At 36.4% G+C, this 25,513-nt stretch overlaps 1 protein-coding gene and 2 pseudogenes across 1 annotated transcript; all 3 read left to right on the forward strand.

The window, feature by feature from the left end:
- Positions 1–2,854: 2,854 nt before the first annotated feature.
- On the forward strand, positions 2,855–3,313 carry LOC111910678 (receptor-like protein 14). The gene has a single exon (XM_023906514.1). The coding sequence runs from the start codon at positions 2,855–2,857 to the stop codon at positions 3,311–3,313; it is 459 nt and encodes a 152-aa protein (XP_023762282.1).
- A 3,492-nt stretch (positions 3,314–6,805) lies between these two features.
- Positions 6,806–10,318, forward strand: LOC111910669 (receptor-like protein 13; annotated as a pseudogene).
- Positions 10,319–14,558: 4,240 nt separating this feature from the next.
- LOC111910099 (receptor-like protein 14) lies at positions 14,559–25,110 on the forward strand (annotated as a pseudogene).
- Positions 25,111–25,513: the final 403 nt, after the last annotated feature.

Here is a 25,513-nt window from a genome sequence, read left to right on the forward strand (position 1 = left end):
TAGCTCGTCGGATTGTGCACGGGTGACTTCAGGATTTGCTAGCTTTCAGCATTCGCGAGGTGAGTCTTCTCACTATACTGTACCCGAAAGGGTTTGACTGTATGACCGGAAGGTCAGCTATGATATGTGATATGTATGCTATATGTGGTAGGCTACTTGTTCTATGTGCTATGTATGTTATGGGCCGGAAGGCGATTATATTATGGGCCGGAAGGCAATATGGTATGGGCCGGAAGGCAATATATTGTGTGATGGACCGGAAGGTCGGCGTGGGTAGGACCGGAAGGTTTACCCAGCAGGGACGGAAGTCCCCTGAGACACATGGACCGGAAGGTCAGGGCCTGGAAAGGCGTATGTGCGTAATTTATATATTGGGGAACTCACTAAGCATTTATGCTTACAGTTGTTGTGCATGTATTTCAGGTACTAGCGAGGACCGTGGGAAGGCGCCGGCGTGATCGATACACACTGAAGAATGCTTTTATGATCTTGGGATTTTGACTATTTGTACTTGACAGAATACTTAAACTATTTATGCCTTGTTTTGAATGGAAATAAATATATTTTTAAAATGAAAAATTTGTTTGAAAATTTGCGTTGTTACAAGAACATGACATCCCGAGTTTTGATTATATAACGAAAATACATTTCTCTTATGAAATGCTTTGGTAAACATTGTTTTATCACGTTTTGTTTTTGGGAACAAATTCCGCAACTCTTTCAAATCAAAAGGATTTACTTTGAAATTATTTTAAAAGCATAAATGAAAATCGGTCTTTTCTGGCCGAGATTTTGGGGATGTCACAACTCAACCTTTGAAATTCAGTTCCTACCTTCCCTTCTTTACATTTTTCTTGAGACCCAATTACTTTTTTCACTTTCACCTTAACTTTATCCTTAACACTCTTGTCAACCATTTCCCTTTTCATTTTCTTTTCATTCTTTCCAGAATCCATCAGTTTTTCCTCTCAACAAAATCATCATCACCTGTGTCATTCTTATATGATTTTCCATTGTTTGTCTTTTTGGGTAATTCTAGTTTTCGTCCCTCACCAGCTACCCGTTTCTTCCCTGCATTAATCATAGCATTCTTTCCTTCAACTACACGGACGCTTGATGAACCTATACATTATATCATCATAATCATTCTTACATTTTACAAATTGTATGTACAAAATTTATCCATGAATTCGTGTACTCATAAATTAAAGAATAAACATTCACTTGCTCATGTATTCACAAATGAATACACATTCATTACATATTAATCATTACAAATTGTATGCACACAATTTATCCATGAATTCATGTACTCATAAAAGAATAAACATTCACTTACTCACATATTCTCAAATGAATACACATTCATTAGAAATTAATCTTTACAAATTGTATGCACAAAATTTATCCATGTACTCATGTAATCATAAAAGACTAAACATTCACTTACTCACATAATCACAAATGAATACACATTCATTACAACTTGTAATAGCAACAATGTCACATACCATATTACCAAATGTCCATATCATGTAGTGTTCGAAAAGGTAAGAAAAAAGGACTGGTTGGATCATGATTCATGGATGTTAAGAATCGGACCTTGGGCTAACTAATAAAAATGGGCTTTAGTAAATGGGTCCATTTTGTGATGCATGCCCCCACATGCAACCCAGTTATCTTTAACAGTATAACCATTTGATATTTATCATCATTCCATTTATTTATACAAATGTTGATTTTACTTCTACCATCTTCCTTCCAAATCAAAACCCAAAATTTACCAGACATTTTTTCTCCCGCTCTATTTCGCTCTTTCTCCCCAAAGTATCTGTCGATCCTTCTCACTGTTTCAATCCGTTTTATTTCAGGCGCACATTGCGCTTCGTTATTTGATTTGTGTAAGCAGTCGATCAAATATCAATCAATCATGTTCTTATTTCCTAATGCTGAATTAAGTGACCTTCCTTTCATAGAAACAAGTATATCATTGTATCACATGTTTTCTTCATATGATTACACGAGTGCTATACGGAGGCCGTATATTATCCACATTCATATAGAAGAGTTAGGTGTTGTTTGCTTTTTTTTTAAAATATCTTCAAACCACTTTTTGCTGTTCGGTGCAACACACGCGCAACACTTTCCCTCTCGAAGCAGTCTGTTTTTTGGAAGGCTTCAGACTAAAAAACCTATGCGCGTGTGTTGCGTGGCGTAGCACTTGACTTGCGTCTTCAAACCTCTTCAACTTTTATTTTTTCCAAGTGTTTTTTTTAGAATTTTGTTATAAATTGTTTTTTTTTAACTTTTATTTTTTTAAAAAAACTTTGATTTTTTTAAACTTTTATTTACGGATTAGATACAATTTTTTTTTATAGTTTCCACAAATTTTTTAAACTTGATTTTAAAAAAAAACTTTGATTTTTTTACCGTTTCTGTTAATAATATTTTCAATTTCAGTTGTATCTTTTTTAACGTGTGTAATACAAATTTTGTAGACATCGTTTGCAATACTTTCTTAATTTTATTTATCATTTTATGTTTTTAATTTTTTTTTTCTAGAATAAAATTGTTAGCTTATTTTATATTTTTTTTAAAGTTTTTTTTTTAAAAGTTTTATATTTTTGTTTTTTTAAATGTTCTTTTTAGTATTCTTTCAATGTTTTAAGACTAGAATTATTAAAATTTTGGTGTTGGAGAACTATTTTTAGTTTATAAAATTAGTTTATTTAAATTTCAGTTTACTGCAACAGTCTGCAGATGTTAAAAAACAAACACGCTTCTTATTATAGGTTGCAGCCATTTGTTCCACATCTTCTGCTACAGAGGATTGCAGGGGTGATCCGCCGACTTTATGAATTTTCACTTAGAAAAAACAAACAACACCATAGAAACACAAGATGAAGTTCAGTTCATAACAAAAAAGCTCTTTCTCCACTACAAGGGTGACATCCTTGATTACATGACAGGATTGGATCTATCCAGTAACAAACTTACAGGTGAAATTCCAGATGAACTTGGGTTGTTGAGCCAGATTCATGCTTTGAACCTGTCTCACAATCAGCTGACTGGGCCCATTCCAATGAACTTCTTAAATCTTGCAAAGATAAAGAGCTTGGACCTTTCTTCAAATGGCTTGACTAGAAAAGTTCCATCCGAACTGATTAATCTTATATCTCTATCTACTTTCAATGTTTCTCACAACAATCTCTCAGGCAGACTCCCAGAAATGAAAGCACAGTTTCGTACCTTCACAGAGGCAAGCTATGAAGGGAATCCACTTCTTTGTGGATTGCCATGGGAGAAGATGTAACATCCAGATTTCTAGGTACCATATAAATTGTTTATTTTGAGTTATGAGGAGGGACTCGATGAGTTGACGCCTAGACTCATCGAGTAGGATTGCGATTTGCTGACTAGATTAATGAACGTACTCGAGGAGTCGATGGGTGGACTCAACGAGTTTGCGCTGTGGGTAGAAACCCTAAATCCTCGAGCATGTGCCCTATTTAAGGGACCTTATGGCCCTCATTTGCGGCTACCAGTCCAGAGAGAGAAACCCTAGTGAGCTTGAACGTGTGGTGTGAGAAGAAGGGCTATTTTGATCCTTGTTGGTGTGGTTTTTGCAAAAAAGAAGGAGATTCCAGCAAAAGAAGGTCAAAGGGGTTGCTATTCTGTGGTTTCAAGCAAGGAACTCCATCTTTGAGGTATTAAATCAATCATTCTTCTGTTTTGGTGTAGAACCCTTGAATCTAGGGTTTTCTCTACCCTTTATTGGATTGGATATGATGCTTATGATGTCCCTTTGAGTGTTAAACTCTGGATATGGACCTTGAGAGGTCCAGAGATCCCCAACCTCTCTGCTTTATGCTGTTCCACTAGAGATATATGTTGGATTAGTGTTTAAGTCCATAACTATTTTGGTATGTACTTGAACCGATTGTGCATGGTCCTTTTGGGTTGCCTTCACACTGGTGACTAGACATGATGATTGTTGAGGAGAGAGGTTGGTTTATTGTTAAGAATAATAAATTAGGGTATAAATATGATTTGTTAATATATTATATGAATAATATATTAATTTGGCATCATATTATTAATTAGTATTTAATCATAAATTAATTTAGAATTAATTTTGGGATTAAAGGAACTGACTGAAAGTGTAGGGGCTATTTTGTAATTATTCAATAGTTGAGGCTTTGGGCCATTGGATCACCTTTATTAAGGCTTGAACGAAAATCCTAGAAGGATCTAGGAGTTTTCGTCCAAGGGCTTAAGGAAAGGAGTCCAGGGACTTGCTTAGGCCCTAAGCTAAAGGATTAGGGTTTACACCTTGAAACCCTAGTTAGCCTTAAGTATAAATAGCACCCTAAGGCACTAAGATTTCGTCTAAGCCTTGGGAAACCCTAAAAGGGACGAAATCTAGGGTAAGATACCCTTCTCTCCTCTCTCCCATATTCATCCTTTCACCTAGTGTGTTTGTGAGCCATTAGAGGTACTACACTTGTGGTACTTGCTTTCAAGAGTTAAGGAAATTCAAGGAACTAGTTGTTATTGCTATATAACAACAAAAGGTATGTATTCTATTTTTATATATGAATTTCGAAAATAATAGTAGCATGCGAGGTTTCTTTTTGTGTTCATAAAGTTGTATATCTAATAGTGAAAACATAGATCCAACTCTAGGGTTGCATGCACACATAGGATTGTTTGTATAAAACCCATCAATATGAACCTAGGTTTCCATTTTAGAAGCTATTTCACCAAAAGGAGTCTTATATGAGTTGCATGGGTGTAAAGATTGAACCTTTACGTAGTTATTGAGCCTTGGGAAGTCAGATCCGTAGGTTAGAGAAACAGATCTGACCTCAGAAGGTCATTTGAGTATTGTCATGGAAGGGACTCGCCAAGTCCATAAGGGGACTCGACGAGTCGAGTGGGGTTACCCCGCGATTCGTGACCAGTGGTAACCCGTTGAGTGAAAGGTTAACTCGACGAGTCGAGTGAGGATTTATGAGGATTATAAGGACACGCATGGACTTGCCGAGTCACACGAGTGCACTCGACGAGTCTGGTCAAAGTTTGACCATTGACTACAGTTGACTTTCATTGACTTTTAGGGTTTGGACAACACTTGGACTTTTGGACCATTAGAAGGGTAAAATGGTCTTTTAGCCTTCTGAGAGAACATTGGAAGGGACTAGTCTAGCCTGGAGAGCCGTTATTGATTTGAGATGATTGCTTATGTGTTTAGGCGGGGCTAGGACATTGTTACGAGGTTTAGGGATACCGAGCACGTGAGTTACTAGACAGCATACGAGGTGAGTCTTCTCACTATACGTTACCTAGAGTGGTAATTATGTGTGACCAGAAGGTCCTATGTGCTATGAAGAGTATGTGAGATATGTTGATAGGTGATTTGCGATATGTGTGTGTTATGTTATGTTATGAGTAGTATGTATTTGGACCGGAAGGTCATCATGTTATGGACCGGAAGGTCATCAGTGTATGGACCGGAAGGTCAAAAGGGTATGGACCAGAAGGTCATTACGTGTAGGACCGGAAGGTCTACCAGGGTTGGGACGGAAGTGCCCTGAGACACGTGGACCGGAAGGTCCCATAGAGTTATGGCCTTGAGTGGTGTATGTGTTGTATGTGGTATTTTGGGGAACTCACTAAGCATTTATGCTTACAGTGTTATGTGTTATGTGTTTTAGGTACTAGCGAGGATCACGGGAAGGCGTCGGCATGATCCGTACACACTGGCAGAGGATTTATTTTACGATATTGGGATATGTTTTTATCATGATGACATTTGTTGAACATGAGATTTCAGAATATTGAAATAGTTTTATGTTGTTTGAAAAATGAAAAATTGTTTAATTTTTACGTCGTCACAAGTTGGTAACTTGGTATCAGAGCCTTGGTTTGAGGGATTCGGATGCACCTTCGGGCGCATCTGAACTCAAACTGAGGATTTGAGGAAAATTTTCAAAAAAGAAACAATTTTTCTAAAAGAGTAAAAGATTTTTAGAAAGGCAGAACGGAGTAGTGTGTATGATCAGCCAGCACCCGAATGGTGATTTCCCAAAATACCCTTACATTATGTGTTATGAGATATTATGTGATATGCTATGCATGCTAGAGTAGGCTACGTATTCATATCTAGGACTAGAGTGGCCTGATTGTGATGCCTTAGCCTAGGATATTACTACTACTAGGAGATACTTTGTGAGTGAGTAGGTAGCGGTAAGGAGCTTACGAGAGGTCTACTGGAAGGTAGCCTATGCCTAGCAAGAGATAGAGTACTTGTGATTTGGGATCCTAGGAGGAGGACTTGGGGTGAATGTTGATGCGGTGTGGAAAGTAGTATAGGGCCCGTACTACTGGAAGCACCGGATCAGTGAGCAGTCCAAGTAAGAATCCTTAGGATACTAAGGAACAAGTAGGGTTGAGTTGTCGAGTATGAGTATACTCGAGAAAGTCTCTGATATTTTTATGTTGTATTTCAGAGACATCATGGTTGTGACACGCCACAGACCAGAGACCAGCGGCGTGAGTGACGAGGAGCTTCATCAGATGATCCACGATGAAGTGGTTGCGGCTATCCATGCAAAGATACCGGAGATGTTTGGGTCTATCAAGACCACTTTTATTGAGTCGTTTGACAAGAGATACGCAGCGGTTACTGAGGCTGCGACTGCTGCAGCGACTGCAGCTGTGGCTGCTACTAAACCTCAGGGGGGTGACTCGTTGTTGTTATGGGAGTTTAGCAACACAAAGCCACCAGAGTTTGATGGGACGCATGATTCGACTGCTTCAATTTCTAAGTGTCGTCGTTTCAATATTAAAGAAGTTGAAATCATTAAATAATGGGCACAACAGATTTAATGAAAGCGCTGCAACATCTTTGAATACACTTTCATCACTGACAAACTTGGATCTTAGCTACAACCCTTTTTTAGGACCATTTCCAGCTCAAGGTACATGCTATATATGACTATAAAGTACTATTATAATCTAGCATGTGTCCTTGTACACATTGAATAATTAAGGCTTCCTACTTACAACTTACAAGGAAGTGAAAAGTCTAATGAGCCTATGTGCATAATATGTGTTTTATGTTTTTCTTTTGTATATGACAGAATTAGCTCATCTCACTAACTTGGAGAAGTTGGATTTAAGTTTCACCCAGCTCAATGGCACACCAGATATCCAAGGTAAATGAAGAATTGGCTTCTCCTAGCCCTAACCCTGATAAAGTTCTTAAACACCAATTAATCCTAAATTCTTCCATAATTAAAATTATGTAAGAGTATAAGATCACCATCGTTTCAGTAGCATTTCATTTTTTTTCTACAGCTTGTAAGATGTTATCGAGATTGAAAAGGTTGGAGAGTATAAATCTCTCCAATAACAATTTCAACAAAAGCATTGTATCATGCCTAAGAGCCCTCCCATCCCTCAAGATTCTTGATCTTTCACATTCTTTTCCATTGGAAAGCTCATTTCCCATCCAAGGCATGTTAACTTTTAAATGATTCATGATCATCACACAAACTAAATTACTAAATTTCATCGTCACAAGTATTTATTAATATCTATTTTTGCTAATTGTTTATAAAATTGTTTGACACGTCTCTTTATCCAATATAGAATTCCATGATTTGCCTACTTTGGAAGTCGTCCTCTTGAGAGAAAATGGTTTCAGTGGAACACTACCAGTGGAAGGTAGGCATTTTTTCTTTAAGAATCATTCCTTATTTGTTTAATTAAAAATCATCAGAGAGATGAAAGGCCCTACAGCCTATCCAACTTCAATCATCAATTATATGATACATGGCTTGCAACAAATCCTTTTTCATGGTTTTTATTTAATTAGTAACCTACTTATCTAATTCTCTCTTGTTTTCATCTAGCTTTCACATCTTTCCACCAACTCGAGGTCTTAGATTTGAGTTGGAACCATTTTGTTGGGAGTGTAACATCAGCTATACATGCATTATCTTCTCTAAGAGTTGTTCTCATTCGCATATAATTATCTCAATGGCTCATTACCAGATCATGGTAAGTTATTCAAAACATGCATGATTATTGTGTTTGGGACTGGTTAGGTCAAATTTATACATGCAATGTTTTTATAGTATGACTTATAAATTGGAGCAAGCCTTATGTAGCATTACCTTTTTCACATAGTTAAGTGTTCTTGTGCCGTATAACCATGCAAGTGCAAGTTGTTATACATGTTAAGGGGGGGGGGGGGGGGTTTATAAACCACATTCTTTCTCTTTGACAGGGTTGTGTGAGCTGAAGAACCTCCATGAGTTGGATCTTAGCAACAACATGCTCCACGGAACTCTGCCTGAGTGTTTGAAAAATCTATCATTTGTTAAGTTGTTTGATATTTCTTCATATCAATTCACATGGAAACTTGTGCCATCACTCATTGCTAATCTCACATCTCTCGAGTACATTGATTTTATTCATAACACATTTGAAGGTTCATTCTCATTCAGCTCGTTATCCAATCACTCAAAGCTTAAGGTAATTCGCTTTTTAAGCAACAATGACAAATTTGAAGTGGAAACAGAAGAGCCTATAGGCTGGATTCCATTGTTCCAGTTGAAAGTTATAATGCTATCTAGTTGCAATATGAATAGGCATAAAGGGCGTGTTCTTCCAGGTTTTTTACTACACCAGCACAAGTTACAAGAAGTAGACATGTCTCACAACCACCTGGAGGGAAAATTTCCAAATTGGCTTATTGAAAATAATACAAATCTTGAAGTTCTTAATCTAAGGAACAACTCCTTTACCGGTATGCTGCTGCATAGGAATGCTAATATGATGGAACTGGATATGTCTGGAAATCAAATGATAGGTACTATTCCTGATGATATGCAAAAATTCTTTTCCTACATCCAACATTTGAATTTGTCCAAGAATTCTTTAAGTGGTACTATCCCATCTTCACTTGGTAATTTGAGGGATTTAAGAGTACTGGATTTATCTAATAATGAATTATTTGGAGAAGTATCAAAGGGATTGTTTACAAATATGTCTAGTTTGATGATCTTAAATCTATCAAACAACAAATTGTATGACAATGTACTTTCAGGAAACTTAAGTTCGGGTTACATCCGAGAGCTCCACTTGGATAGCAACTGTTTCATAGGTAAAATTGCAAATGAGCCCAGAAAATATAATAAGCTGATGATTTTAGATATTAGCAACAACTTTTTTACAGGTATGATCCCTGGATGGATAAGCAACACAAGTAAGTTGTCTGAACTTGTGGTGAGAAATAACAGCTTGGAAGGCAGGTTTCCTTGTGGACCAACTTTATTTACTTTTCTTGATATCTCACAAAATTCTTTTTCTGGTCCAATCCCATCTTGCTTGAACTTGCAATATGTGAGGCATCTCCATTTGGGTTCCAACAGATTCACTGGATGGATACCCAGTTTCTTTCGTAATTTGACTAATGTTCTAACTTTAGACATCAGTAACAATGACTTTTCTGGAAGGATTCCTAAATTACTTGGCAAACTATCCAATTTAAGGATTCTTCTTATGAGAAAAAATAAGTTTGATGGTTCTATTCCGAAACACTTGTGCCAATTATATATATAATGTAAGTTTGATGGATTTATCTGACAACTCCCTTTCTGGTTCAATACCTAACTGCCTAAAAAATATTACTGGGCCAAGTTACCTTGCATTCCTTAAAAGAACCATATCATGGTATCCCATGTCTTCCTCTTACGATTATAAGAGTGTTCTACATAGATGGCAGCCTGCCCATCTCAATAACCAAGGGTTTGAAACACAAGACGAAGTTGAGTTTACAACAAAAAGGCTTTTTCTCAACTACATGGGTAACATCCTTGATTACATGGCCGGATTGGATTTATCCTGTAACAAACTAACCGGTGAAATTTCACAACAACTCGGATTCTTAACTCATCTTCGTGCTTTAAACCTGTGTTACAATCAGCTCACTGGACCCATTCCACCGAGCTTCTCAAATCTTGCAAACATAGAGAGCTTGGACCTTTCTTCAAATGGATTGACCGACAAAGTTCCATCACAACTGATTCAGCTTACCTCTCTATCTACTTTCAATGTTTCTCACAACAATCTCTCAAGCAGAGTCCCAGATATGAAAGCACAGTTTGGTACTTTCATGGAGGCAAACTATGAAGGGAATCCACTTCTTTGTGGACCTCCACTGGAGAAGAAATGCACAACTACTAATTCACAGGTGACCAATCCATCGGATGGAGAAGAAGACAATGAGAAACACATTAACCTAACCCTATATATATATATATATATATATATATATATATATATATATATATATATATATATATATATATATATATATATATATCAGGGCCGACTCAACGAGTTTGGGGGCTCTAAGCAAACCAAAAATTTGGGGCCCTTTGACATTTATAATACTTAATGTTAAAAAAACCCTCCTCCTTTATCCGGGCTTGGGAGCTCTAAGCTTCTTCTTGTATTTTTCGTTTCCTTTTTGAAGCACCGGATTCGTATTTTCTCTTTGACATGATGATTAATTATTTGATTAATAAGAACTATAAGTATATAAGATATGGATTAAGATTATACTGCCCCTGAGATAATGGATAGCTCAGAAACAATGGAATCTGTCAATCTGAAATCAGTGAACAATGGAGTCAGCCAATCTAGAATCAGTGAACAATGGAATCTTCCAATCTGGAATAAAAAATTAGAAAATTAAAAAGATTAACAACTTTGATCATTCATGCCATTTAGAGAAAGCCAAAAACAATTAAAATATAAATTAAACTTAATAATAAAACATTGTGTTTTAATCAAAAGAAATTATATAACATTATGTCAAACAAGAATCTCATTCAAATACAAATTATATAACTTAAACTTTTTAGGTAATTGAGTTAACGGTATGTGACACCAAAAATATAAATTCACAACTTTTTATATTTTGTATGCTATATTTCTAATGAAATCAATTATATACATATCTAATTGAAATCTCACATGGAATTCCACATTAATCTGTATCAATAATCAGAACCAAACATTGTTAAATACCATCAAATGTTAATTTATTATGAAAAAACAATCATTCATTAGATTGCAAATAAGGTTATAAGGTTAATTTATTAAGAAAAAAAGAATCATTCATATATAGTTTGCCAGAGTGCCAATGTCAAACAGTCAAAATTCTATGATGCAATCAAATGGTCCATGGATTAATAACTTACAATCAAAATTCAAAAATTTGTGGTTGTTTAAACCACTAAACTGTAAATGTAGGGATGCAAGATTTGATGACCATAATCTTTAAAAATGTAAAATCTTTTCTAACCCAATTTGTATCTTGAATCCTTATAGCTATTTATACAATACGGGACGATTCTGTGTAACATTTCATTCAAAAGAAAACGGTTGGAGGAACTGTGACTCTTGTGGGAAGGTGAGTAAAATTCCGAATTTGCCCCTTCGATTTCTTCTTAACTCAATGGTAGTTTTTAATTAGGAAACATGTATTTTTGAATATGCAAACTAATATGTATTCATTTGCATTTTGCAGCTTGTCCATTGTGGATGTATTATGTGATTGTAATGTCCATCACTCCATTGTCAAAACTAAAAAAAACAGTTTAACACTAATTGAGAATTGAGATTTAGAGATAATACCGTTTCTTTGTTTCAGTGAGAGCAGATTAGAATTGAGAAAAATAGTGGCAGTCCAGAATTATCCAGATCGCCACTCTCCAGATCATCAACATCAACAGAAACCAAGTTTGCGATAATGAAGATTGAAGAAGCAAGAAGAACTGAGGAGTGAAGAGTGAAGACAACACATCAGCAAATCAGCAATCGCTTGCTTGATTGCTGCCTTGAACGGTTAAACCCTCAACCCTTGAAGGCTTTAATGAGACAATGAGTTGAATCGTAGAATCGATTAGAGAAGCTGAGAACGGAGGAAAAGAATAGAAGTTGAATCGTCGGGTGAGTGGGATGTGTATTGATTCGATCTTGCAGCCTGATTTTTTGGAAACGATAAGCTTATTGAAATTAAACGGGGCCCCTTACAATTAGGGGCCCTAAGCCCTATCTTAACTCATTACATATAAGGCCGGGCCTGATATATATATATATATATATATATATATATATATATATATATATATATATATATATATATATATATATATATATATATATATGTGTGTGTGTGTGTGTGTGTGTGTGTTCGAGAATGGAGGAAAAAAAGGACTGGGTATGAATCAGATCTTAGGCTAACTAATACGAATGAGCTGGAGTAAATAGGCTGTCGTAGAGCAGTAGACTGAGGTCCATTTTGTAGTGCAGCCCCTACATTCAACTCGGTTCTCTTTAACAGATTAACAATTTAAATTCTATCAATGCTCCATTTATTTATATAAAGTTAGATTTTTCTGATTCACTTTCATATAATTAAATTTTTTTTACCATCTACCTTCAAAACCAAAGCCCCAAATTCAGCAGAATTTTTTTCTCCTATTCTATTTCGATCTTTCTCCCTAAATTCATCTGCTTATCCTTCTAACTATGTCGATCTCAAGTTTATCCGATTTCAGGTGCACATTGCACTTTGTTCTTTGATTTGTGTAAGCATTCAATCAAATATCAATCAATCGCGTTCTTATTTCCCTATGCTGATTTTATGCTAGTATGTTATCCACATACCTTAACATCGATTTCGTGTTGGAAATTTATGTACTTAGTGGATGAATACGATGATGGAAAAAACACAGCCACAACTGTAAATAACAATGCAGAATAAAACTTCATTTGACTAAACTTTTTCCGTCTTAAATGAACATTTAACGATACTAACAAACAGGGTATTTCCACTTGCAACAAAACAACCCCAATGCAAGTTATATGATCAATATAATCGGTCTAGAACAATAATTAATCAACTAATACGAGACACCATAATTTTAGCGTGGAAACCTTTCAAGAAATGAGAGTAAAACCACGAGACTACTAGAGCCGCTTCAAATCAACTATCAATATTTGAGCCATACAAATTATTCCCTAGATATAATAGAGACATATAATAACTATCATATACTTGGAACTAAATCACATCAAGTATATGAAATCAAATAAGCAAAAGCGAAAGGATGAAGATCACAAAAACATTGTTGATTTCCAACAACAAACATAAGCGACAATTACCGAGTCTCTGAAGCTTATCTTGACAATTAAACCGTTGGATTTGAAGGCTTCGATGTTAGAAAGCCGCTGTCCGAATATCAAAGAAAACGGACCGTTGGATCTCCAGAAAATCATTATAGGTATATCTTCAAAAAGCAGGAATGAAAAACTCTCTTTTTGCATCTTACTCTCTCTATTTAGTGGTTGTGAATTTGTGCTTCCTATATAAGCAACAAGTAAAAAAATAGTATATGTGAGCTAAATCAGATATGTATTAAAAATAAGTTGGGCTATCTAGGCTAAAAACCCATAAAAACCTAACATAAAAAAGTGTTGTAAGAGGAATTAGAATACATTGTTAGATCAGCTATTTTAGATTCTATATAAGTATGACATTACTAAGTTGATCATGATAGTCTCCTAGTCATTTGTTTAGGCATTTGTTTGACTTTTACAATGAAAACTTGTAAACAGAAGAGAATTAATTAGTAAATTATAGTAAAAATAGATAATATATTAATAAATTTCAGTAAAAATATAAAATATTCACGGTTAAATGGGATGTGTTTTTGAATTAACCCTAATCAGGTCCAAAACCCTGATGGTCTTTAATTTAGGACATTTTTTTGGTTTTCTGTAGCATTAAGTTATGTTCATGTGAAATGTTCAAGGTATAGAAGACGAAAGCAACACCATATTTCAACTTTTTCCACCATTATTATCGGCTGATTTTGAACTTCTTTTTCCTTCTTTCCTGTTGATCAAAATAGTTGTTAATTATAATGATTATCTTATATCAACATTAGCTCCAATGAGCTTGTTAGCCTCTATCACTTCTGACTTGTAGCCAATTCTTAATCTATGGATGGGCGCTGTGTATTGTGTAGGCGAGGAGAAAGCAAGACCGGAAATGGCCGTATGTTTACTATAATGGAAAATTTTAGACCTTGCCACGTCATCAGCAACAGTATTGACCATGTCATTGGCCCAGCAACAGGTAACAAGATACAAGTTACCCAGTTACACAAAAATGAAACCTGAGTGGTTTAACCTCACCAAAAAAAGAGTTTGATATACGTAGATGAATATCAAAATTGATTACTATTCAGTGAGATCTTCCCTAATTTCTATTAATAAATTAGTATAGATATAATTTTCCCTACCTACTCTTAAGACTTATAACCCATGACTTATGACTTATGACTAATGACTAATGACTTTCTGACATTAAGACTTGTTCAACAGAAAATAATTAATGTTGTAGCTGAGTTGGACTGTGTCTGCCTAACTCCATCATTAGTGGCTTGTATGCCTCACTATATCTACCCAAATATGTGGTGACTCCAATTATGCATTATTTGCTTCTATAAAAAAATTATTCATTATTTGAGTGTCTCTAAGAAACCATTAATGTTAGTATGTGTATCATAGCTGCTACTAAAATGAAGTGTTGTCCATTGCATAGTTGGTGGATATTGATGATGGTTGTTATTGTGATGTTCCCACCAACTGCAGGGGGTTGCAGAGAAGAGGAGAGAAGGGCACTACTAGACATCAAATTCTCCCTTATTAACACATATGATTTGAAACCAGAAGATATTCTCCCTACTTGGATGGATTATGGCAATACCCTTGTGGGTGAGTGTTGTGATTGGGAGAGGGTCAAATGCAACACAACCACACACCATGTCACACATATTTCTTTGGGCACACTGAACGGAAGATCATATGTAGATAAAAAATTGTGGCCATTAAATGTTTCCCTCTTTCTTCATTTTAAAGAGCTAAGAAGTCTCAATTTGTCGCGTAATTTTCTTGATGGTGGAATTATGAATACAGGTACGCTTATGCTTAATTGTACGTTAAGTATTATCTCGACTTACGTGAAAATGTTTCTTTGAAATTGATATTACATGTTTAATCAACACATATGAGTAAATTTAAATTCAAGAGAACAACATCATCCAATTAATTTTTGGGCTCAAAGAAGCTTAAGGGTTGGGTATTATTAGACAATTAATATACTTTATTATTATAGGGGTGCAAAGTGTAATTATGTAATCCATATATATTTCTTATGTACTCTATTATTGAGTGATATACAATACGTGATTTTCACCAAGATTATCTTGGTATCAGAGCCTGTTTTCTCGGCAACCCTAATTGCCGCCAACTTCCTTCAACACCTCCGACTGAACAATGGCCTTAATCGCTGCTTTCTCTACATCTGAGAAAACTTCTCACAATTCTCACAAGTTCGGTTTCACTCTTTCTCCCACAAACTATGGTTTTTGGAAAACCATGATTCATCCGTTTCTTGTCACAAACAATCTTATTGGTTATATCGATGGTTCCATTCCCTGTCCATCTAAAACAATTGATCAGACCAGTTCTTCAGACAAAGAAACCACCACAGAAACTCAGCCAAACCCTAACTATCAGATTTGGATTTCCAATGACGCCCATGTTAGGATGTTGCTCATCTCAACAATATCAGAGGCTGCCTTTCCACATGTTCAAGGCACTACTACATCCCGTGAAGTTTGGCTCTCACTAGAACGTGCATATGCCCCACACACGTCTTCTAGGGAATATACGCTCAAAACACAGTTACTAAAGATACAGATGAAGGGTGATGAAACATCAGAAGCCTACCTCAATAGAGCAAAAGAATATGCCGATGCCTTATCCAACATTGGTGAAGCTTTCAAAGAAAAAGATTTGGTTATGCTTGTTATTGCAGGCCTTCATGAAGATTATAATGGTTTAAAATCGACTCTTCTTGCTAGACAAGTTCCAACTGCCTTTAATGAGTTACAGGGACTACTCTCAGATCACGATTACATGATCAAACAATCTATTCCTGTTGTTCCATCACAACAGGCCTTTACTACTCATACTGTTGGCATGTCTACCCTAACAGGTTCTTCACCACAGGATCCTGTTCATGCTTTAAATCAACTTGCTTCACAGCTTGGATTCAGCCTACAACCTGTCTCCCAACAGCCACAAGCTTGCTTTACTTCATACTCTCAAAACAACCGTGGCCGTGGTCGCACCACCAACAACCGTGGGCGTGGACGTAGTTCGAACAATCGAACCAGCAGAGGACAATTCAATTGGGCATCCAATCAGAATATGGTGTATGGAACTTGCAACCGATGTGGCATTGGTCACATCCCATCTGATTGTCCGAATCATGTCCCAGCAACCTTCCGCAACAGACAACAATCATCAGCCAATCATGCTGATTACCGGTCACAATCTCCTTCCTGGCTTCTTGACACCGGTGCTAACAGCCATGTAGCACCAGAATCGTCTAGCGTCGGCACGGCTGAACCATATTATGGTGAAGATTTTCTCCATGTTGGCAATGGTAAGGGTTTACCCATTTTACATGTCGGTTCTACTCAGCTTCATTCTCCAAACAAACCGCTTTCTTTACTCAATATTCTTCATGTTCCACAAATTAAACAACATCTTCTTTCTGTTCAACAATTCTGTCATGATAACAATGTTTTCTTTGAATTTCATGACACCTTTTACTCCATGAAGGACGAGAAGTCAGGCAATATCCTCCTCACGGGTCCAAGTAAGAACGGGCTCTACTCGCTTCACCTCCCATCTTTCCAACCAATTTCAAGAAAGGTCTTCACTGCTGTTCGTGCCCCTGTTCACACATGGCATCAACGGCTTGGTCACCCTCATTCGCAACTTTTACATTCCATGCTATCAAAATACTCTCTTCCAGTTTTGCACAAAAAGTCATGTATTCCTTGTAATGCATGTCATGTAGGAAAATCATCTAAATTGTCTTTGCCTTTATCGAATTTTAAAAGTTCTTGTATTTTAGATTTGGTTTTTTGTGATGTATGGGGACCTGCTCCTATTACCTCTTCTGATGGACATACTTATTTCCTACTTTGTGTTGATCATTTTACTCGTTACATGTGGTTTTTCCCTTTAAAACATAAATCTGATGTGTTTCCTCAATTTAAACACTTTCTAGCTATGGTTGAACGACAGTTTAACACAAAACTCAAATCTGTCCAAACTGACTGGGGTGGCGAATTTCGAAACCTCCCTAATTTCTTTTCTCCTCTTGGCATCACCCATAGACGCTCATGTCCTCACACGAGTGAGCAAAACGGCTTTGTTGAGCGTCGCCATCGACATGTTGTGGAAACTGGACTCACTCTGCTTGCTCAATCCGGTGTACCATCTCGTTTTTGGCACTATGCTTATGACACAGCTGTTTACCTGATTAATCGCATGCCCTCCCGTACAGCATCTAATGTGTCACCTCTTGAACACGCCTTTTCTCACAAACCCGATTTTTCATTCTTGCGTGTTTTTGGTTGTCTGTGTTATCCTCATATTCGTCCATATAATCAACACAAAATGGATTTTCGTTCCCTTCCATGTGTCTTTCTCGGTTACAGTCCTGATCACCATGGTTATCGGTGCCTCGATATCACCACTGATCGCATGTACATCGTCCGTCATGTTCGTTTTGTTGAACAACACTTCCCCTTTTTACACACCGTTCCTCCACCTGAGATACCTACACCTTCCGACCCATATATCTCTAGTTATCCTACACTTATTTCTTCCTCTGAAACTATCACTCCTATAACCTTAACCGAAAGTCCACCCGCTACTGACAACTCACCAAACACTTCAACCCATTCTGATGATACCACACCCAACAGCCCATCCACACCTCCTGCTCCTACTCCCACATCATCAGTTCCTCCACCTACTACCTCCAGTAATGCCAATGCTCATACTAATCATCCACCTCCTCGAGTACGCCCCTCTCATCTTCGCCCTAATCCCAAACCTCGTGTTCCATTTAACCCTTATGCCTTCACTAGTCATACTGACTTCTCTACAATCGAGCCAACAACCTTTGCCAATGCCAACAAATCACCAAAATGGCAAGCTGCCATGAATGAAGAATATCATGCTCTAATGCATAATCAAACATGGTCTCTTGTTCCACCTGTTCCTAATGCAAATGTAGTTGATTGCAAATGGGTGTACAAACTTAAACGAGATCAAACCGGTAAAATCACTCGGTACAAAGCGCGTCTCGTTGCAAAAGGTTTCAATCAACAACCAGGTATTGACTACACTGAAACATTCAGTCCTGTTGTCAAATCTACTACTATTCGTACAGTTCTCTCTCTTGCTGTTACACAGAAATGGTCTCTACGACAATTGGATGTTCAAAATGCCTTCTTGCATGGAGAACTCAACGAGACGATTTACTTACGGCAGCCACCTGGTTTTGTTGATCCTATGAAACCTCATCATCTCTGCTTGCTTCACAAATCTCTATACGGGCTCAAACAGGCGCCCCGTGCATGGTTTCATCGGCTAACAAAGGTTTTACAAGCTCTCGGTTTCCATGGCTCCAAGACCGATTCCTCACTATTTATTTACTCATCTAAGGGTACCACTTTGTATATGTTGGTTTATGTCGATGATATTATCCTTACCGGTAACAATTCCACTGCCATCGATAAGATCATTAAACAGCTGAGTCAAACATTTTCCCTTCAAGATTTGGGATCTCTTTCATATTTTTTGGGCATTGAATTGGTTCCCAAAGATTCAGACATTCTTTTGTCTCAAAAGAAATATATCCTAGAATTACTTCAACGGGCAAATCTCTCTCATGCAAAGCCAGTGTCATCTCCGATTACTACCACTGCCAATTTGTATCTTGGTGATAGTGCCTTGTTCGATGACCCGGTTAAATACCGTCAACTTGTTGGGGCCCTTCAATATGTTACCTTATCTCGTCCAGACATCACCTATGCTGTCAACAAGGTTTGCCAGTTCAATCATTAGTCTGCCGTTAAGAGGATTCTTCGGTATCTTCAGGGAACATCTGACTATGGTCTTCTTATAAAACAAAACTCAGGGTCTGTTCTTCATGCTTACACTGATTCTCATGCTCCTTCCTTGAATGCTTTTTCGGATGCTGACTGGGCTGGTAGCCTAGATGACCGTCGATCCACCGGGGGATATGCCATTTATCTTGGCAACAATCTCATATCTTGGTCGGCCAGAAAACAACGAACTGTCTCTCGGTCATCAACGGAATCGGAGTACAAAGCCTTAGCTGATACTGTAGCCGAACTCACTTGGCTTGAAGCACTCCTTCGAGAACTCAGAGTTTCTATGAAATCTGTTCCGGTATTGTGGTGTGATAACTTGGGTGCTACATACTTATCGGCAAATCCGGTCTTCCATGCTCGCACGAAACATGTTGAGGTTGATTTCCATTTTGTCAGAGAAAAGGTAGCTGCACGGAAACTCTCGGTACAATTCATTTCCACACATGATCAGATTGCAGATATATTTACAAAGCCATTGTCATCCCAACGGTTTGCTGAGATAAGATCCAAGCTACAGGTCGTTCCCCGGCCTTAGCTTGCGGGGGAATATTAGACAATTAATATACTTTATTATTATAGGGGTGCAAAGTGTAATTATGTAATCCATATATATTTCTTATGTACTCTATTATTGAGTGATATACAATACGTGATTTTCACCAAGATTATCTGGTATTATATTTGTAACGATAAAGAGGCATGAACACATAAGATTTACTTCAGTTTGTTATTATATAGTATTTGTGCCCAAAAGTTAATCCTTTAGTAACTAAAGAACAGGATACTGGTGTTTAAACCTTTTTTATATTGTAGAACTCGAAAGGTTGTTAAGTTTGAAGAAACTGGAGCTACTAGACCTCAGCAGGAATTTTGATATTGACAATGGCATCATTCCATCATTGGGTGCACTCACTTCACTCAAAATTTTGGATCTGAGTTACACTAATGGAAAGTTATAAAGTGTTCCTTCCACGCATTTTAGTTATCATCCAGGATGCAAGTTCAGAAGATGTTCTCATCCCTTTTATATATATTGCAGAATTTGCAGCTTTAGAAAACCTGGAGATGCTGGATCTAACAAACTGCCTCTTTACCGGAACATTCCAAATAGATGGTAGTGAATATTCAATTTTATCTTAAAACCATCACACAAATACAGTCATCTTTTTAATGGTAAATTTGGATCCTAGACACAGGTTTCAAGAGGGTTTCTATATTCAGAAAGTTGAAGATTTTAAATCTTGCATACAATGATTTCAATAACAGCCTTATAGCATCTTTGAGTGCTCTGCCATCACTTAAAGCCCTAGATCTTCAAGGAAATAGGCGATTTCGATCATTTCGAGCTCAAGGTACACACACTTCTATGAGCAAATTTTGCTTTTAGTTTTACCTTGCTACTTATAAAATGGTCTTATAGGATATTTGTGCCATAGCATTATATATACTTAATGTTTTAAATCATACTACTACAAATGCATGACACTTTCGTTACTTTTATATATATAGTACAGAATTCGCAGCTTTAGAAAATTTGGAGGTGTTGGATCTAACCCGCTGTGAAATTGATACTTTCAAAATACATGGTAATCATCATCATCTATTCATCTTCAACCTTTTATTGAGACATATATATATATATATATATATATATATATTTATAAATGTGGCTGGGGTAGAGACAACATAATACAAGTTACTTGGTTATCTCTAGAATTAGTTTTTTCAAAGTGGAATAAAATGCAATCAATCAAGTGACTTCAATGGGTTCTTAGTGAGATGAACCGAAGAGAAAGTTATACTTTCTGCCTTTGTGTTATGATGATTCTTTTGGATATGGTCCAAAAAGTAATATTTTAACCTTTTTTTGGCACTTTTTCAGTCTATCTTAAGTCTTAACCTTGTCCACGGGTCGTCTAAGTAAATTTACTCCATGTTTTTGTCTGAGTTCAAATTGAAGATGGAGGGCAAAATGGCAATTTTCCTATATTTAACAGCTGGGCTATTAATTAAGATGACCGATTGAGTTTGTTAACATTGTTAAAATGAATATAAGTACATATTTATCTGTATTCTAATCTACCCTGACATTAATGTAATATGGCATGCTTCCAATGCTAAATGCAGGTTTTGAAAAGGTTTCTATATTGAGAAAGTTGGAGATTTTATATCTTAGGGACAATAGATTCAGTGACAGCATTATAGCATCCTTAAGTGTTCTTCCATCACTTAAAACACTAGATCTTCAAGCCAATTGGCTATCTCGATCTTTTCCAGCTCAAGGTACACATGCTTACACCAGCAACAATTTGTCCCTTACAAAATTTACCTTGTTTTAGTTTTACCCTGCTACTTAAGATTCTATATAATGATTCTTATAGGATATTTACTTGATAGTGTGAACTTTACAAACTTTGATCTTTATATGTAGGATAAACAGTTTTTGAATTCTATGTACATGTTTGTTTGCGAACTCATATATTAAAATATGTAAATCACATATTATAACATGAAATTCACTACCTAGTGATGATGATGAAGAAACACTAGTGAAAATTTGCATCAGAGTATGTCTAGAAATAGCCTTCATAAGACATGATTTATATTTTTCTTTTGTATGACAGAATTAGCAAATCTTACTAATCTAGAGGAGTTGCATTTAAGTGATACTGGCCTCCATGGCACACCAAATATCCAAGGTAAACGAAGAATTTGATTCTCCTAGCTATAGTAACTTGTGAATAGTTCAAACTTCAAAAGATCATTCTTGTTACAGCTTTTATAAGATTATTCCATAACTACAAATATTATAACAACACATTTTCTCTTAGAATTCTTTTTCTTGTTACAGCTTGTAAGAGCTTATCGAGATTGAAAAGGCTGAAGAGTATAGATTTTTCATATAACAGTTTCAACAAGAGCATCATATCATGCTTAAGTTCCCTCCCATCCCTCAAGATTCTTGATCTTTCACATTCTTTTTCATGGGGAAGTTCCTTTCCTTCAGAAGGCATGTTATCTTAAAGAGTCATAATTGAACAAACTAAAATACTAAATTTCATCTTCATTGTCATTTATTTATTTGCACCCTTTTGCTAATTGTTTTATTGAATTGTTTGACATACTACTCTAGAATTTCGTAATTTGCCTGATCTGGAAGTCCTACTCTTGAGAAAAAATGGTTTTAATGGAACAATACCAATGGAAGGTAATGCTTTTTCATCATTCTTTAGTTTTCAACCATTAATAATAGATGACTTGTAACAAAACAATTTTCAGGATTTTTGTTTAGTAACCACATATATAACCATCTCTTGTTGTCATCTAGCTTTCTCAACTTTCAACCATCTTGAGGTCTTGGATTTGAGTTACAATCATTTTGTTGGGAGCATTCCATCAACAATACACACATTATCATCCCTAAAAGCTGTATCATTCGCATACAATGATCTTAACGGCTCATTAGAGGATCATGGTAAGTTATCTAAATCATGCATGCTTAAGTATTGGAATCATTTAAAAAAAATGTATAAATGCAATGGTGTTATAGTGTGGCTAATAATTAAGTGAGTGAAAGTCATTATACTTTCAAACAGTGAACCCATTTTTTGGCAGGGTTCTGTGGGTTGAAGAACCTTATGGAGTTGGATCTTAGTTACAACAAGCCCAATGGAATTCTGCCTCGATGTTTCAACAGTGTATCATCTCTTAAGATGTTGGATGTATCTTCAAATCAATTCACAGGGATACTTGTGCCATCACTAATTGCTAATCTTACATCTCTCGAGTACATCGATTTTAGTCATAACAAATTTGATGGTTCATTCTCATTCAGCTCTTTCTCCAATCATCCAAAGCTTGAGGTAGTTCGATTTGGAAGCGACAATGACACATTTGAGGTGGAAACTGAAGAGCCTATAGGTTGGATTCCAATGTTCCAGTTGAAATTTCTTGAGCTATCTAATTGCAATATTAACAGGCGTAAAGGACACGTGGTTCCTATGTTTCTACTTCACCAATACAACTTACAGGTAGTAGACATGTCTCACAACTCCTTGAGAGGAGTGTTTCCAAATTGGTTGATTAAAAATAATACGAATTTGGAAGCTCTTAATCTAAGGAACAACTCCTTTGGTGGCATTATTAGTATATCTTCATATAGAAATGCTAATATGCAGGAGTTAGATGTTTCTGGAAATCACATGATAGGTACAATTCCCAACGATATACAAAAGTTTGCTCCCTACATAGTCCGTTTAAATTTGTCTATGAATGCTTTAAGTGGTGCTATCCCGTCTTCAGTTGGTGATTTGAACGAATTATCACTTTTGGATTTATCTGATAATGAATTATCTGGAGAAGTACCAAAGGGATTGTTTACAAACATGTCTAGTTTGATGATCTTAAAACTATCAAACAACAAATTGTATGGCGAGGTACTCTCAGGGAATTTAAGCTTGCTTAACATCAACAGGGTTCACTTAGATAACAACCATTTCACAGGGAAAATTGGCAAGGAAATTCCTGAATATCTTACTGCTCTGGATATTAGCAATAACTTTTTTACAGGTATGATTCCTGGTTGGATAAGCAACATGAGTGACTTGTCTGAACTTCTGATGAGAAATAATAGTTTTGAAGGCCGGTTTCCTTGTGGAACAGCTCAATTCTCATTTCTGGATATCTCACAAAATTCTTTCTCTGGGCCCATCCCATCCTGCTTAAATTTGCAACAAATGGAGCATCTTCATTTGGGTTCCAATAGATTCACAGGATGGATACCTGATCACTTCCGTAATTTGACTAAGGTTTTGACTTTGGACATAGGCAACAATAACTTGTCAGGCATGATTCCTGAATTTCTTGGCGAACTATCCACTTTAAGGATTCTTCTTTTGAGAAAAAATAACTTTAGTGGGTTTATTCCGAAGCAGTTGTGCCAATTAAGTAATGTGAGTTTGATAGATTTATCCAGTAACTCTCTTTCTGGTTCAATACCCAGCTGCCTACAAAACATTACTGGCCCAAGTGACCTTGCTTTCATAGAAACAAGCGTATCATTGTATCACATGTTTTCTTCATATGATTATGTGAGTGCTATACGGAGGTCGTATAATATCTACTTTCATATACAAGAGTTAGAAACACAAGATGAAGTTGAGTTCACAACAAAAAAGCTCTTTCTCCACTACAAGGGTGACATCCTTGATTACATGACAGGATTGGATCTATCTAGTAACAAACTTACAGGTGAAATTCCACAAGAACTTGGGTTGTTGAGCCAGATTCGTGCTTTGAACCTGTCTCACAATCAGCTGACTGGGCCCATTCCAGTGAACTTCTCAAATCTTGCAAAGATAGAGAGCTTGGACCTTTCTTCAAATGGTTTGACTGGAAAAGTTCCATCCGAACTGATTAAGCTGACATCTCTATCTACTTTCAATGTTTCTCATAACAATCTATCAGGCAGACTCCCAGAAATGAAAGCACAGTTTGGTACCTTCACAGAGGCAAGCTATGAAGGGAATCCACTTCTTTGTGGACTGCCTTTGGAGAAGAAATGCTCTACTGATTCACAGGTGACCGATTCATCAGCTGAAGAAGACAATGAGAAATGGTATGCTATCGATATGACATGGTTTTATGTGAGTTCTGGTTCTACATGTGGTGTGTTGTTATTGGGATTCGTTGCCCTTCTTTACATCAATCCTTACTGGCGTAGAAGGTGGCTACACTGGGTTGAAGATTGCATGTTTACATTTTATTACTTCCTTTATGATTTAGTAAGAAAGCCTACTCTATGATCTTCCAAGCTTATGACCTCATTAAGAATGCATGATAGAATAAATGCAAAGTTGTTTTTGTATGTATTCGTATTTGTCTGTTTTTATATAAGTATGACGATGTATATGAAGGCTAGTCATGATAAGTGTGTTTCCCCATCTCATTTATGCAAAAGAATTTGACTAATTAATGGTTCGTTGCAAAGTTGACGCATTTACAAAACTTACATTGATTTATGGTATTTCTTAAATTTAGTAAACTTACATTGATCTATGGCACCAAAATGACTTAGATTACTTTGCTTGTCATGTATTTTATGATAAGTAATCACCATTGGTTGAGTCAACATGTGCAGCCAACTCCTCATTTCACTAACAAAACTAATGATCCATTAAACATGATGTCAAAACAATGGCGTTTTTATGGCTTAAGAATAGATCAAAATGGGGTAGGGGTTTGATATGGAGTTTATGGGTTGATAACCCAATGTATCACACCATGTAATCTCGTTCTCTTTCTCCTAAGCTGAAATGGTCAACAAAAAAAAAAGAATTGAACATGAGCTTCAAAGCTGAAATGGTCAACAACACCTT

This window comes from Lactuca sativa, chromosome 1, assembly GCF_002870075.4.
Source record: "Lactuca sativa cultivar Salinas chromosome 1, Lsat_Salinas_v11, whole genome shotgun sequence".
In the NCBI taxonomy this organism is placed as follows: domain Eukaryota; kingdom Viridiplantae; phylum Streptophyta; class Magnoliopsida; order Asterales; family Asteraceae; genus Lactuca; species Lactuca sativa.

Excerpts from the sequence above, each read along its gene's own strand:
- LOC111910678 (XM_023906514.1), top strand. The coding sequence starts at position 2,855 with ATGAATTTTCACTTAGAAAAAACAAACAACACCATAGAAACACAAGAT.